At 41.9% G+C, this 16,208-nt stretch overlaps 1 protein-coding gene across 9 annotated transcripts in view; it reads right to left on the reverse strand.

Moving 5' to 3' along the window:
• Positions 1-956: 956 nt before the first annotated feature.
• The window catches only part of PAX2 (paired box 2), a 101,916-nt gene continuing 86,664 nt past the window's right edge, over positions 957-16,208 (reverse strand). For 5 of the 9 annotated variants that reach the window (XM_038140491.1, XM_038140487.1, XM_038140490.1 and 2 more), the window contains 3 exons: positions 14,645-14,746; positions 8,692-8,778; positions 958-6,746 (listed from right to left, as the gene is read on the reverse strand). In XM_038140491.1, coding sequence (XP_037996419.1) covers positions 6,625-6,746; positions 8,692-8,778; positions 14,645-14,746 — 311 coding nt within the window. In that variant the 3' untranslated portion in view covers positions 958-6,624. Of the gene's footprint in view, positions 6,766-8,691; positions 8,779-14,644; positions 14,747-16,208 lie in introns of all 9 variants that reach the window. The other 4 variants (XM_038140497.1, XM_038140494.1, XM_038140488.1 and 1 more) reach the window with 2 other exon arrangements.

A 16,208-nucleotide genomic window follows, 5' to 3' on the forward strand; every position in this document is an offset into this window, starting at 1 on the left:
TGGAAATAGCTCTTTCATGCAAGTATTTATTTTTGCAAGATATATAAGTTCTTGAAAGTTGCAAAAGTTTTGCTGTAGTTCTGCTGCAAGTTATAGAGACTTACACAGGAATGTCAGGGTAAAGATCTCTAGGCTGTATTTTGTGATACAAATGAGATAATCATGCTAGTTTCTAAATCATTCTTGTAAGATTATTTTACCAGGATGAATTTTGCATTTGAATTTTTGCATTTTGCATTTGTCTGACATATATATCTGGTGATTCTTAGCCTGTCTTCCACCTCTGAGAGTGAATGTACATTAATAATTTCCTTTTATTCCAGTCAATTTAACATCTAGGATTCATTTATCAATTTGCTTTTTGAGTCTTATCACCAAAACTTTGGTAGAGAAAGAGAATTCTGATGCATAAAAAGTGTCCGAATTGGGGAATCCGGTTTTATTCCAATTTTGAGCGCAAGCCTATCCCTACATCACATCCCAGGCCTGTCTCTCTTGCAGGCAGCAAACCCTGGGAACTTTAGGCCTCCAGCTTCAGGAGAGTTGCCTGGCAGTTTTCCTGCAGTATTGTGAAAACTGAATTGCTTTTACAGTTTGTTTGGATTTCAATAAATTGACTTTCACTTACAGAAAATGTCCTGTTGGGGGATTTTCAGCCTATGCTATTAATACTGCAAGGGAAAAATAGAAAATAAACAAAAGGCAGTGCTTTAACTCTCTGATGAGCAAAAGTATTTGATTTCATGACAGCACTTATGCGCAGGCTTGCCTTAAGATACACATGCACTGGCAGAAAATGGGGCCCACTGGCTTTCATGAGAAGTTGTGAAAATATTTTATAATGACTAAAAATTGTAGGAGCAAAATTGGTTTGGCCTAGCCTGACTTCTTGCTACATTTTTAGTCTGCCTCTATGACCTTAAACTGTATAGGACTTCCTGGAGAACTAATGCTTAACTGAGGAGAAATGGACTGAATACCTCAGTATTTGGTATGTTTATAGCATACCTGAATATAATGTGCAGCTGTTTGTTAGGTGGATAATGAATAGCTTGGAGAATGGGTGATTTATGACTTTACATTGGGTTTTATTCCCCAGTTCACCTAGACAGTCTCCCAGCTGGGGCTATGAGGAAACAGGATTAAAGGGGAAGGAGGCTCTGGGCTTTACCCCACATCTTTCTGATATGGTGGCTACCCAGTGGCATTTTGATTTTTTGAACTACCTGATGTGTTATGGATCATTTGGAATCAATTGAGTGAAATCAATGGAAGAGGGAGTCCTGCTGGCAATGCATGGCAGCGTGTGGTGGCTGGTGGGGGCTCAGAGGCTGGATTGTGCTGAAGGGTGTTGCAGGCACGTGCAGTGCCGTCCATCACGCAGCGTGGTGGTTGTTAACCATCATAATGTTGTTTACACGGTGCCCAAAGGGTGCCAGGTGCAACAATATATGTAACTTCCCAGAGACCTCAAGGCAAATCTATTGGAGAGCGAAGTGTTGGGGGAGTGGAGGAAGAGAGAAGAAAGAAGGAGAGGGAAAGAGAAACAAGCCAGAAGCCACAAAAATGACATAGAAAAAAAAATTGCTTTTATTTCTCATGTGCACAAAAAGAGAAAAGAAAATAGTCAAACAGAACTGAAGTGATGAGGAAAAGCCAAAAGGGGCTGCAGAAGCCTAGAATGGATGTGACCCTGCACCTGGCACTGGCCCCCTCCCTCCCTGGTCTCATGTCTAGCTTAGCCTGGAGTTCATCAGCAGAGCTGCTCTATGGTTACATTTGTTATTAGTTCTGTAATTGCTGCTTTGGCCCCTCCTTCCTGCTTTGCAAGTTTGCCACCATCCTGGGCTCAGCCAAGGAGCACTCTGTGTTATTTGTGGGTCCCTCGGAAGCCCTCACTATGTCAGTGCCAAAGGGGGCAGCTCAGCTATGATTCTTATGGTTTTTTTCCAGAGGGGTGCTTTTCCTTGGGGACAAAAGGGTAGAGTTTTTCCAACAGTTCAGCAAAACAAAAATTCCTTAGGAAAATGTTAATGAGCATATATAAATTTATACTCAAGAGAAGAAAGAGGTACAGGGCTTTTTGCTTTCCTTTTCATCTTTAACATCCTCACATTTATGTTGTGATTAATTCCAAAGTCTTACTCTGAGTTTGATTCATCGCTACTGATGGGTCAGACAGCATGCAGACTTTTCCCTGTTTCCACAGAAGGGCTCATTGCCATCAACTCTCCCCAATAGATTTACAGGCCACAAAGTGTCAGCTTCACTGCATCCACCTCGTGCAACCCTCCCCACATCCCTTTGGGCCAAAAGGATGAGAGCTTCAGAGAGCAGGACTCAAAGGTTCTGCCCAGTTTTGAATGCCATGGTCCCAGCCAAGCACAGCACTTGAGATTTTGTGAGATTCTTCCCCCATGATTGAGTAGAGACAGAGGAGACTCAGTCTCACATTTCTGCTTGGTCCGTTAGATAAAGCAAACGTAGCAACAGAACTAAGAATGACCTGAGAAGAAAGAAGTGAAAGGAGAGCTGAGGAAGAAGAATAAAGAAACAAATAATGATTTATGTGAAAAAGGAAAACGGAGAAACATCATGGAAACATTAATTATTCACAATAATGCTTAAAATTTTGATAGAATTTTCTATCCAGAATCTCAAAGCACTGAGCCGGTGCTAATTAATTCAGCTGTGCAATCCCCCTGTGAACTAGAAACTGTTGCTATTCCCATTTTATGGTGTTGGAATTGAGGTGTGTGGGAAAGTTGAAATTGACAAAGGTTTTTTAGAGCCACAAGGAAAACTAGGGTGTTTGAGGTCCCAGAAACCTGTTCTCATATCAGTTATGCTCTTCTCTCTCTGGATAGAAAAGCGCATTGGGAATGAGAAATAATAAAAGAGAGGGATTGAAATTGAATGGAAAGAGGGTATGAGAAAGAAATGTGAGAAAGGTAAGAGACAGCAGAATGGAGGAGAAGTTTATGTTCTAGACTTCACTGGATTTTGCATTATGATTTCTTCCTCCAATCCTTGTTCTTTTTCCTGTAACTCTTTTAAAAGGAAAATAATTAAAACCCCCCACCTATAGCAAAGCAGCTGTTGGCCTGTTGGGGAAAGGGTCCTTACAAGGTTTGGCTGTTCCCTCAAGTTCTGGATTTGTGCTGTGCTTTATTGAACACATTGTTTTGTTTTCAGTGAGCACAACGAGACTTGCACAGTACACACAGCGTGTTCCTTATCTACAGGATGAGACGAGGCTGTTTTAATAACTACCATGATGAAGATGGAGATGAACTTATATACAAGAGGAATTGCCTTCACATTACACACATTATCTTCCTACAAAGCAGCAATTGTTTTTTTGCAAATAACATAATATTAAATAATTGGTAGAATTTTTGCATTTCCTGCATAGTCCAGTCTAATGGAATCTAGATGAATATTGATGGTTTTCTTCTGCATAATATCACCACATAAATCCCCATGTCAGCTACTAGACTTGGGCTATAATACTGCTTTACAATGCATCCACTGACTGTAAATCAAAACAACCAACACAAGAAACTCTTTGGCAAATGTAATTCAGTACATTCGCATGAGGGTCTACAGATGGTGGTGGAAGAGGATTAGACTGCCCAGTCCTTTGCATTATTCTTCTTTCCTTTGAATTTTCCTGGTCAAACTACATGCTGTACTTATGAACTTTCCAGACCAATCCAATGCCTGGTGGAAATCCTCTTTTACCAGTGGAGTTAAACCAACAATAGATTTGGCCTTCCAAGGGTCAAATCAAGCCAGCTGTGAGTGAGACAACTAAATCCTGCTTTCAGACTCTAGCTCATGTCCTCAAGTTTAGTGAAACACCATTAGAAAAATAAACATTTCTGAGCTTCTGGCTTCCCTCAACCTGGGCCCTGGGCTGCAGGTGGCCAAGTGTGACGTGTGACAGTCTCCTTTTCTCTGGCTTCCTCAGGAGCTTGTCTTTGCTGGTCCTGGGATTTCTTGCCTCTGCACTGACTACCTGCTGAGTGAATCTGTGTGGTGCACAAGTAGAGCAGAGGTTGTACTGAGAGACTAAAAGAGAGACCATTCTAACAGGATTCAGCATCTATCTGGTGTCTGTGAAGGAAAAGAGGAGTGGTGACAGCATTTGTTTAGAAATTGGACAGAATTTTCTTCTCTCATAGAGTAAGATCAAACAACAGGCCAAATTCTGGTCGTGGTGACAGTGTAACCACTTTGCTATTTGCAGCTGGTTACTCAGAGGTAAGATGTGCAGAATGACACTTTTAATAGATCAGAAGTAACCTCTTGGATTTTATTCTGTACAGGAACAGATTTTAGTTCTATATCTTCTATGTAAATGTTCCCCCAAACACCCTTATCATTTGGGCACCCATTAAAGAAGACACAGACCTATAATCAGCTAAAGCCATGCAAAGGCTGAAAAAGTTAAGTGAAAGGGGCCTTTGGGATTAACACAGCTGTTTACTGATGGTGGATTTCATACATACAAGTTAAACTTGGAGACAGAATACCAAGTCCACTACCACATCTCCTCAGAGGCTTAGGAGTTTGGATTCTATACATGATGTTGGCTGTAGAGATCGCTCCACTGTTCACTTTTATGCCCTTTGGGGGTTTTATTCTCAATCCTGTCTTTGTCCATGGACAAGAGCCCACGAGTTTTATCTGAAACCTCTCTAAAACAACAAGGAACTACTTTGGCAGACTTGGTGCCCTGGGGACAGGCTATAGCTGCCTTCATGTTTTCTTTGAGTAATTTTGAGGAAGTGTCAGTGCAAGGAACAGTTTATGAGTTTGCTGACAATACAGGATAATAAGCATTTCTATTGACATTTAGCCTTTTGCAGAACAGTGTTTGTCCATCACTTGGGAGCCAAAATGAGCAGAGAATCCCTTGAGAATCATCAGGTGAGCATTTGGGATAAGGGGTAAATATTAGGGTGCACAATACAGGATTGAAGATGAAAAGATGGGACTGTATATTGGGTCTGGCTGGTAGGATGCAAGCATATGGATTTGAATGGAGGCCTATAAATTAGTAGGTGTTTGAGCAGATGGGTGGTGAATCAAAGGGGGGCCCATATAGCAGGGCTATAATGGTTAGGAAATTAGGTGTTGGGCAGAGATAATGAGGTGGTTGTCACCAGCAGTGGAGATCTGGAGAAAGGGTGTTGGGCATATCTAAAATTGCAAAAGTTGGGATGCAGGTGAATTGAAGTCATCACAGGTACAGAGTTTAAGATAAAAGGACTGAAGGCTAAGGACTAGGGAACCAAGCAATTATCCCAGCCAATCCTGAATTTGTCCATCTCAGTCTCAGCTGTCCAGAGGGCAATCAGATGGGCCCACATGAAGCCCCACACTTTCCACCACACAGCGCAGTGAGAGCGCAGCTGGGCTTGTTTTCTTTGTTTGCCAACCAGTGACATGGAAAACGTTTGTTGCCTCAGAGTGTTTTTTGTTTTGTTTTTTTTTTTTTTGTCGACTGATGTATTTGGTAACTTTGTCAGATGTGACTTGTCCATACTGCTCCCCAGAGACAGGATTTGGGAAAGGAGGGGGAGGAGGAGGCGACCGGGTGGAGCTGGCATCCAATCCTCTCCAATACCATCATCCCATTGTAGTGCAAAACAGAAAGGAAACAAAACCCTAGAGTATAAGAGGAGCATCAAACGTCAGAGGAACTCTGTCTGCCATTCAGGTGGTGGGGAGAGATGGGACTTGGAGTTTTATTTTTGTAGGGTTTTTTAATTATTATTTTGGTTTTTTTGTTGGTTTTGTTTGCTTGGGTTTTTTAGAAAATTGGGGATTTTTTTGTTCCTTTTTACAGACCTTCATGACAAAGCATAAAAACACAGTTATATTTATATATCTATTTATATATTTCTTCATTTCGTCGGTTTGTTTGCAAATGTTGCTCCATCCTCCTGTCTGAGCTGATTGTGTGTCACAGAAATTGTGGGTGTATGTGTGAGGTTCCTCCCAACTCTGGCCTGCAAAGTCACCACCCGTGAGGTGCAGCCAACTCGGGGGCAATCCATGCTGGAAAGTGGGGATGAGGTGCACAGAGAACCCCTCATGGGGTGCAGATCTTTACTTGGTCCTTTCTTCATTTGCCAGATGGGCCTGGTGCTGCCATCTCTGCTCTAGCCAGACCGTTCCCTCTGTCCAGGGAAACAGAGTGAGCATCACAGGTTACACACACGCAAGAGTCCACCACAGAAGAGTATATCTTTGGGGAACAGTGTTTCACAAGCGGCGTTCTCCCCAGCTTCCCTGGCCCTTACCGCTCCCAGAAAGGGGTCCTGTAAGGCAATGGTTGCCAGCTGCATTGCTTCCCAGTCCCCCTGGAGTCCTGGAAGCCGAGGGGACTTTGCATGGCTGAGCTTTACCCAGGGGTGTTGGAGGGCTCCTGCAGGGGAAGCCACTTGGCCACAGGCTGTTTCTGGCGAGGGTGGAGGGCAGGGGGAACAAGGGGGTCTCAGTCTCATGTGGTGAGCGCTTGGTCCGGCGCCTTCGTGGCGAAGAGGAAGGAACTGGACTGTGGGGAGGAACGGAGAAGGTCTCTTCACCCTTCCCAGGGATGGAGGGAGGTGATCAGACAGGTACAATGTGGAGGCCTAAGCTGTCGCCCTGCAGTTTCATGTGGTTTCCATGGTAACTAGTGGCGGTCATAGGCAGCGGCAGCAGTGGGAGGTGCGGAGCCCCGGGATGTGGCACTATAATAATAAGGGGAACCTGAAAGTTAACACAGGAGAAGAATGGACTGGTTGAAAGGACAAACAGTAAACAAAAAAAAACAAACCAAAACAAAAAACAGAAACCATCAAACTAAGAAAAGAAATAAAGGACAACTGAAAACAAAAAGAAAGGTAGAAAGAAAGAAAAGCAAAAGAAGCAAAAGAAAAACTTGGAGACTGAGCTCCTAATGGGATTAGGGAAAGGCAATCAGTGGAAGCCAACTGAGGGCCATACTTCAGTCGATAGATGCTTTGGTGGCCTCTGGATAGGCTGCCCCTTTACAGGAAGGAGATCCTTTTGCATCCTCTGACAATCAAGAAGTAAGCCCATGAGCCTTTGTGCTGGTTTTGGCTGGGGCAGAGTTAGTTGTCTTCACAGTGGCTGGTAAGGGGCTGTGTTTTGGATTTGTGCTGAGCACAGGGTTGATAGTATAGAGATGTTTCTGTTATTACTGTGCAGGGCTTACACAGAGCCAAGGCTTTTTTGCTTCTCATGCTGCCATGCCAGTGAGGAGTCTGGGGGTGCATGGGAGGCTAGGAGTAGACACAGCTGGGATAGATGACCTGAACTGGCCAAAGAGATATTCCAGACCAGAAAATATCCTGGTCACTATGTGAAAGCGGGGAAGGAAGGAGGAAGGAGAGATGTTTGGAGTGATGTTTGTCTTCCTAAGTCATCATTATGCATGATGGAGCCCGGTTCTCCTGGGGATGGCTGCTTCCCTGCCTGCCCATGGGAAGGAGTGAATTCATTCCTTGTTTTGCTTTGCTTGTGTGTGTGGCTTTTGCTTTCCCTATTAAACTGTCTTTATCTCAGTCCAGGAGTATTCTAGTTTTTATCCCTCTAATTCTCTCCCTGATCCTCCTGGTGGAAGAATGAACGAGTGGCTGCAAGGGGCTTGGCTAATGCCTGGGGCTAAACCACAACAAACATTGCCTCACGATATGCCCCTCCTGATCCGTAGCCACAAAGAAAGTGTCAGGGCCAGATGTTCTGAGTGCACCTGGCAAAGTGACTTTAAAACCAGTAGGGGAGAAATGAAACAAAATTACAGCATTTTGTTAATTGGGATTTGGGTCACAATTGGCATGAAAGCTCTTTAGATGGTTATTGAATGTGTGTTAAATAGTGATTGATTATTAAGATCACATTTACTGAAGTTTAACAGCACTGGAATAAAATGTGCATCTATCCAGTTGTTAAACCTCAGTAAATACATAGGTAATAATCACAAATGATTTATTTTTCATATAATAAATCTCTTCCTAGTCCCCTGCAAAGAAATGTTGTACTAGAAGCTAAAGTCTCATAGGAGTTTTTTTCCGCTCTGAAAAAACCCTGACTATTTTTGAGCATATCAGTGACTGGAGATGGATATATATCCCTGCAAGAGAACTCTACTGGCTATTATAAATCTTGTGATGCAGCCTGTCTCCCACTCTAGACATTAGTCCAACTGGTCCAGTAGGAAGAAATTCTATGGGATTTAAAGATTTCCCAGGAATTGACTCTGGATTTAGCCTGGGAGAGGAGTGAAACCCTATCTGAATTTTTAACCAGGCCTTGAAAGTATGCTGGTTGTGGCCTAAGAGTAGCAGAACTTAAATTTAGCTTGTGATATAATTTGTTGATGTAATTGTGGATGCAGCCCATGGAGAAGCCAGAGCCAGCACTTAAGTTCAGAACTGTCTCATGAAAGAGGAATCTGCTTCAGAACTGGTACAAAATATGCATGAGGTATATACCCATTTCAAACTGGACTGGAGAATGAGGAAAAAGGCCTCTCATCTGCTCAAATACTTGAAACCCCTTTTCAGAAACAAACAAACAAACAAAAACCCAAAGAGAACAAAGAAAAGGAAACAAAGAGACAAACAGAAGGAGCGCGAGGCTGGGGGTGTGCTGTGGGAAAGAGGTACTCACTTAGTAATGCAGGGTTGCTGAACCGCCAGGCCTCATTGTAGGTCGTGTACTGAGGGTGGCTGTAGGGATTCCCTGAGAACTCGCTCCCTGGAAGAAACCAAGCAAGGTGTGAAATACAGTGAGGAATAAAGATTAATGTCCGCTGGTCCGTCAGACCAGTGTTCGTGCTGAATCCATTTGCCAGCAGGAAAACTGGTGTACGTAGCTTTCTGTCTAACTGGAACTCTTCCCTTCAAGTCACTGCCATGCCAGTTCAGTGCAAAGTTGCTTACCCATATCATTAGGCATCGCAAGATTGACTTCTTCACAATCAAGAAATCAGTTCTAATTCAATAATACAAATAAATTATTTAAGTGGGGTGTTTTGTTTTTTTTTTCATTCCCTTCTGTCTTTCAATTCTCAAGCTGCAGTAGGACTGCATATGCAAGCTTTTATGCACTTAATTATCAGCTTTCTTATTAATAACATGGAAGGTTCTCCAGTAGTGTCAAGACAGCAGGCATGGAAGGTTAATGGAACAAGCTCACAAGAAGCTCTTTGGAACTAGCAGTGATGTTGATGGCAATATGTATTGCTAATTTTTTTTTACTAAGGTACTGAGGGTGATGGCATATTTGTGGAGAAGAGTATCATTCATTTTTGGAAATGTTCTGAGTTGGCTGTGCTTAAATACAAAACAAAATGGAAAACACATGAATCCGTTTCTTTCTGACTCTGGACGATGGTATTAGTCAGAAAAGTGATTCATACATGATTAACCTCTCTTTTATGCTTAGTTAGTGAATTATAGAGAAAGCTTCCTGCATTCTAGCCCTGGAAAATGTTTTTTTAATGATTAGCACTTTAGGTACTGTGCTGAATCTGAAAGACAAGTTGTGCTACAGCTCCCGTTTTCACATTAGGAAAACGGACCCAAACCAAAATACGTTCAAATTTTGTGACCTAGTAAGATTCTGAACCAAGATCTGGGTGGTGCAGAGTCTTCTAAAACATTCAGTTTTATTGAGCAGAAGGAGCTGAGTCTCCCTGTTTCTTAGAAGGCTGTGCAGGGTAACTGAAGGGGTCCAGTGCTGCATTCAAAATAAACAAATCTCTCCAAACTTAAACATGTATGCTTCTATTATGGAAAATCATTACATGATCTGATCATAAGCTCAATTTAATGTAGTATCAACAAACTGTGGACAATTAAGGCCATCTGAAAGGCCTTATGTGCTTAAAATGCAGTGGAAGAATAGTGTAAGTATTAGTTTCTGGTGTGCCCGAAGGCAGAGGTAGAACTGTGGAATTGTTACAACAGAAGTGTTTGAGAAGCACATGGCGGTTCCTGCTAAGATACCATGGAACAGGAAAAGGAGGTAATGCAAGATGGGATGGATGCCTGTGATACAATTACCAAAGCATGTCAATTAATTATGGCATAATCTTTGCAAATCTCCTCTCACTGGAGTGTTAAAGCCAAAACCACAGATTCTCAGATGGTGGAAATGAAGTCTGTTCAAGTTAGGGGATTTGTACTGCTTTAAACTTGAGGAGTATCTTTCCAGCAAGGTTTTTAGAGGTACTCAGGGTGATAACAAAAGTAGTCAGTGCAAAAATGAGTATGAATCAAACCAAATAATCATCCAAAGGTATTTCAGTCACAGTAGCTTTTAGTTTCAGTATAAAACCTCATTTTGTGTGAGAGATCTTGCTAACTACCATTTTAATGATGGTAACTCAGCATAATTCCATAGCTAGAAACATCCCGCATGGAAAATCTGACAACTAGCTGGGAAGGAATAGGTGAAACCCGCGAAGATGACCATGCAATGCACAGTCTAGATTTTTCTCTACTGAATTGACTTTTCTGTGGAATATACTAGAATTGGTTTCCTTCCCAAAGAAGGAGAAAAAAAATTATCCTCATGAGAATTTCTGTTTTTGAAGTGCTTCATATGACATAACTTTACTGTAGGGAGAGAAATTGTTCTGATATTTCAAGACTTTTCTCTCACTCCCTGCTGAGCTGACACCCTAAACTGTTTATAGTGTCGCTAAAGCATGGGTTAAGCACAGGAGAAAGAGCCACAGCTATGGAGCGTGGGGAGGAGGGAGGGCAGCCACTGGAAACAGTGTTTATTGACGAGGAGTGAAAGCATGCATGCAGCAGGATAATGAGCTTTTGAGCTCAACTGTGACCAAGAGGAACTGAGCTATCGCCTTCCCCGATCACTAATGAAACAAGTGTAATTTCCTCATCAACATTGGATTCTGTTTAACGACTCCCTGCCGCTGCCGTCCCCAGCCCTCTGCAGGCTCTGCGCTGCTCTGTGTAAACTTCAGTTCCTTCAGTGGATGCTGACTTCACTAAAACAGTTTGCAGAAACTTGATGTCCTTTCTGGGAAAGAGGAATTGAGACAGGGATCAAAGGTATTCTGTTACTTTTGTGGGAAACTTCTCTCAGATATGTAGGTTAAGTGTGGCCCAATCCCTGATTCATCTGTCTGTGAGTGACTAACCCCTGCTTTTCCAAGTGTGTGCTCAGGGCCACTGGCCTTCGTCCATGTTTACAGCCTGGGTCCTGAAGTTACAGGAAGAGCAAATGCAAGAATATGTATCTTGTCACATCATCTGCATAAACCTCAGAGACATTTGCATTTGCTTGCCATATTGCATGAATGTAGTGCTACAGGAGCTTTTCTCTAGACTATGTGAGTAGAAGTCTAGTGGAAGGTTGTCATGGGTAGAAAATAGCAGCTTTGATTAGCACTGGTAAAGCAATCTTCTCAGAAACAGTTTTCCACTGGAAAATGCTGTCTCATTGAAATGGAAATGTTTTGCTCAAGCTTGTCAGCTTCAATAGAGTTTTGGAAAGAAAAGTTCTGAAGTTATTGCAAATTGAAACAAAGTATTATGTTTCAACTTTCTTGTTTTGTTTCATTTTGCCTTTCTCATTTCATTTAATTTCCTTTCAGTTCTTTCGTTATTTTAATATGTCTTGACATCTAGAACATGTTGATGTTATGGAAATGTTTCATCCTGATGTTTGCAAACTGAACTGTTGCAAGGTTCTGACTCCTCATACCAATGCAAGATGAAAGCAAATATCGAGGAATCAGAATTTTGAATGGGTTAGATATCTGATTTCTGAACAGTTGCGTGTTTAGCTCTGCACCTTTGTTAAAAGAAGACAGAGCCTCTTTCCCATGTTTTCTCACATCTGAACAATAGGTTTGTTTGCATGTTAGTATGTTTCTTGAAGATACTTCCTGGGTAGTCATCTTGCTGGCTTCTTGCTTCCAGTGTAGTTAAAGCACTGGCTCCTGAACTTTCTTGGCCTGAGGGCATATAACAAACCATCGGCACCATTGCATTTGATTGTCCGAACTGGACTCCTAACAGAGGCTGCAAGTCAGCACAGAGGATTGATCTCAGGAGGCCTATATTCTGTGCAGTCTGTGCTCAGGGAATCTTTACCAACGCTATTTCTTGGCATCTGTATTTAAATCTTATTGGTTTAGTCTTCTAATACAGAAATGATGAGGCATGAAGTGAGCCTAGCAGGTGGCAGGCCAGCTACATCCCTTACTTTCAGAAAAAGTGAGTGATACAGTTTTCACAAAATATGTAGTTTAGCTATAGAACTTCTTGCAAAAGGTTTCTGTGCATGTTAAAGACTTATATGGGCTCAGGAGACATTTTTTACATTTGTAGAGGGAAAACCTATCAAGGGTTTAATATTAAATAGAAAGAAGTCTGGCTTAAAAAGTTTCTTAGCTGCAACGTGGAGGCTGGTACTTTCTTTCGAGAAAGTACCAGTACATGCTTACTCTACTCTTACACCCTTCCTCATATTTCCCCTGTTGGTCCCTGACACAAAGTAGTGGCTGCAGAGATCTGCAGAGTGACCCATTAAAGCAAAATCTTCCGTTTCTTCCCAGGGAGCCTCTTTATCTCCATCTTGTTGGCTTCAGTCACACTAGAAAACAGGAAAAAAAGGGCTTCCTGGCAGGGTCTGACCAGTGGGGTATGACTGAAACAGCCAGAACCTGATGCTCTGTTGAAAGATGCAGTAACTACTGCAGGATGCCCAAGTAGGCCACTGGAAAAACTCCCTCTGATTGAATGTTGTCATCAGATTTAATGTGAAGACATCCATTTGACCAGAATAATTTTTTTAACTTCGAAGTATAACTTAGACTTTGTTACTGTATTATTCTATTCATTTTCTTTTGGGGAATATTTCTGGGGTTTTTTTTTGGTTTTTTTTTGGACACTAATATCTTATATGCAGCCTCCACATCAAGGAGCTGAAATACCTTATTCTTGGATAAATGACCTCCAATATTAGTGGTCTTAAAATTTTTTCCCACTTTAGAAGTCAGTATCATCCTTGTCATGGGGACATTAAAATTACATAGCAATCACCGAACAGTTTCTACTCAAAGAGCCATCTATTTTGATATTATTAATCATTTCTATATGCTGTGACCTCCTATAAGTTTTGACCATAAATGATCTAAATATTGTCAACTGAATTTATCTACTGTTACTGGGGTATTAGTTGATTTTATATTGTCTTAGTGCATGTTTGATTCTGGAGCCAAACCACCTTCCTGAATAATTTAGTCTAGGACATGCCCTAAAATTTGCCACTGGAATAGTTTGCCCAGAGTAGTTGTGGATACCCAATCCCTGAAAGTGCTCAAGGTCAGGCTGGATGGCGCTTTGCACATCCCGTAAAGATGTCCACCCATGACAGGGTGGTTGGAACTAGGTGATCTTTAAGGTCCCTTTCAACTCAGGGAGTTCTATGATTTGTCACTTTAAGATGTTAAGACTTTGACCTGAAAACATTTCCTAAGAGTAATATTTTCACTGTCCTCACTGATGTTAATGTTCATTTTGCTGGCTGTTCTGAGACCTAGGTGAGGGTTAAGTTAGGCTTTCCACTCGTAAGCCTGGGCAAATCATATGATAGTAATTTAAGAGCTTTCTGTCCTCAACTTGTTGCTGATTCAGTTCTGGACTTATCTCTCCAAAAGCAGAGGCTGCAGAATGGGCTGTGTACCTGCCTCTTCATCATCATGACTCACAGCCATGGGCCATGAAAAGCAGAAATCAGTGGCAGATGAGTTCTGAGTTCTGAGCTACCATGTCTGAGAAAAGAAAATCCTTCATCTTCATTTATCTACTGGGGACAACTGTCATCAGAGGAGAGTGGGTAATAGAGCCTGAGGTAATAAACTCTTCAATTGTCCTAGAGTAAACGGTTCTCTCTTCTTCTGAAAGACTGGGAGAATCCATATGCCGAGATAAGGTATTTCTCCAAAGCATTGGGTATCAAAGAAAGAGTTTGTCTTTGGATGTAGGATTAGGTTGTTAATTATCTGGATTGGAGGCACTATTTTACAAACAGGAGGTGGTTAAGTAGTTGGTTGCTAAGAGTGAATAGTTAGTTTCTCGTGAAATGTTGTTAATAAATTCTGAGTTCTTAGTAAGTTTAGGCTATATAGACAGTAGGTCTTCAAATACTGTAGGTATTAAATTGCCATTGATAATTTTCAGCTTGATGGCCATGGATTTAGACAGAGGGTGAGTTGTCACCCTTAGTTAGTGGATAGGTGAGTATCTTGAGCCATGAACGGTACATAATAATCTGCATGGGTCATTGGAAAATAATTACATTAGTTAATGAATACTAGGGTTAATTAATTACCAATTAATTGCCACAGGTTATAGCTAGCTAGCTGCCCATAGCAGCAGTGAATCAGTTACTAGGGGGAAAGAGATACATTACAAAAAGGGTTGTTAGCTACATTGGTTATAGGCTCCTGATGGTTTCTTTATGAAAAGAATAGCTCTTCATGTCAGCAAAGCAATAGCCAAGCCAGCTGTGAAAGCTCTCACAATGCTGGTAAGCGTTCAGACATGTGTGCACCATTACTGAGGGTTGGCAGCTGACTTACCAGGAACCATTCCTGCAAGAGTTGATGTTGGGTAGCTGCCTTGTCCAGTTGGGGGGACATGGGGTGGGTAGCCAGGCAAGGTGGTGCTCGCCATATCACGACCTGGAAAGGGAAAGAATCAGGACAGGTGATCAATATTGATTTGGTATCACCTCTTGTCCCACTGTCACACCACTTGATAGGCAACTACTGCACAGCTTTCTCTTACATGAATTCTGTCTACCCACTGAAAATTTTGGATGAAGATTGGGGCACTTTTGATCTCACACTGTAAGGATGGATGTTAAAACTTAGCTTTGATGAGGCTCTAAAGAATTTGGTTTGATTTTGGATCTGTTTTAACTAAATCAAAATGGCCCTGATCAGCAGAGAGAATGGCAGCATATTCATTGCCAGAGTAGCCGAGGTCCTGTCTATATGCAGTGGATGCGGTTCCAAAACTGTGGTGATGTTGCTTTAGGGCATGATCAATGTGCAAGGCACTGGGAAGTGATCCAAGCGTTTCCTGTGCCTGTCTCTCTTCCCACCTTTGCCATTCACCTGCATATGGTTTTAGGCAAGTCACTTTACCTCTCTATGCTTCTTTTTGTGCTGCAAACTCTTTGGTGCAAGAGCACACTTTCACTACATTTGCACAGTGCTTAACATGAGACCGATAATGGCTGGACTCCTTCCAGGTGCTGGTGTACTATATGTAATAATAGGGTCATGCAAATTAGTTTGAGTCTCACTTCATTTTTATCACAGGTACAAGTTTTTGTTTATAATACTTTAAATTGTGATAACTTTTCATCACCAAAGAAGTAGAGAGGGGTGTAGATTGGATGTATGATTGTAGTTTATTTTTCCTCTCTTAGGAAGTGCAGCTGGGGGTTTCTTGGTTGATGCCAGAGGCATTTCCTCATTTGGACTGGTTAGCCTGAAAATGGGCCAGCCAGAAGGGCATTTGCTGTTAGTGCTTATTGCATTTAAATGAACTAAAATAATCTCAGAAGCTGCTGGGAGTTTCAAGCCAAAGCAAAACAAAACAAACAAAGAAAAAAAAACAAAACAAAAAGCTAAATAAATTAAGATAATCTTTCCCCCACAGCTGCTGAGAGATTTACAGCTCAACCTCCAACATTGCCTACTGAGATGTCAGCCTGTTCCAGGCATCAAAAGCCTTTCACATTCCCTAGGTGAACTATAGCTCACCAAGAAGTTTGTGCTATTTGTTGTTTGTTTGTTAAATTTTGTCTCTCCTGGCAAGAGCCTGATTCACCTATAGGAGTGACAGGCTAAGTAAAGCCCATTAACACCACTGGAGTCACCAGAACCATGCTGGGATATGCCAGTGAAAGAAGAAGTGTTGGGTTAGCTCTACTACCAGCAGAATGATAACTGATAAAAACAGGCCCTGGAACAAGCATGAACCTTGGCTGTGGAATCAGAAATAATTAACAGTTACAAGGCAAAACAAAAACTAATAAGCATGGAACATTAACCTGAAGGGAGGAAGTTTCTCTGGCATGAGGTAGGCTAAACCAGTGTCATTGCTTTCACAGGTCTTGAGTAAGGATTACTG

Source organism: Motacilla alba, chromosome 6 (assembly GCF_015832195.1).
Source record: "Motacilla alba alba isolate MOTALB_02 chromosome 6, Motacilla_alba_V1.0_pri, whole genome shotgun sequence".
NCBI classification, from domain to species: Eukaryota; Metazoa; Chordata; class Aves; order Passeriformes; family Motacillidae; genus Motacilla; species Motacilla alba.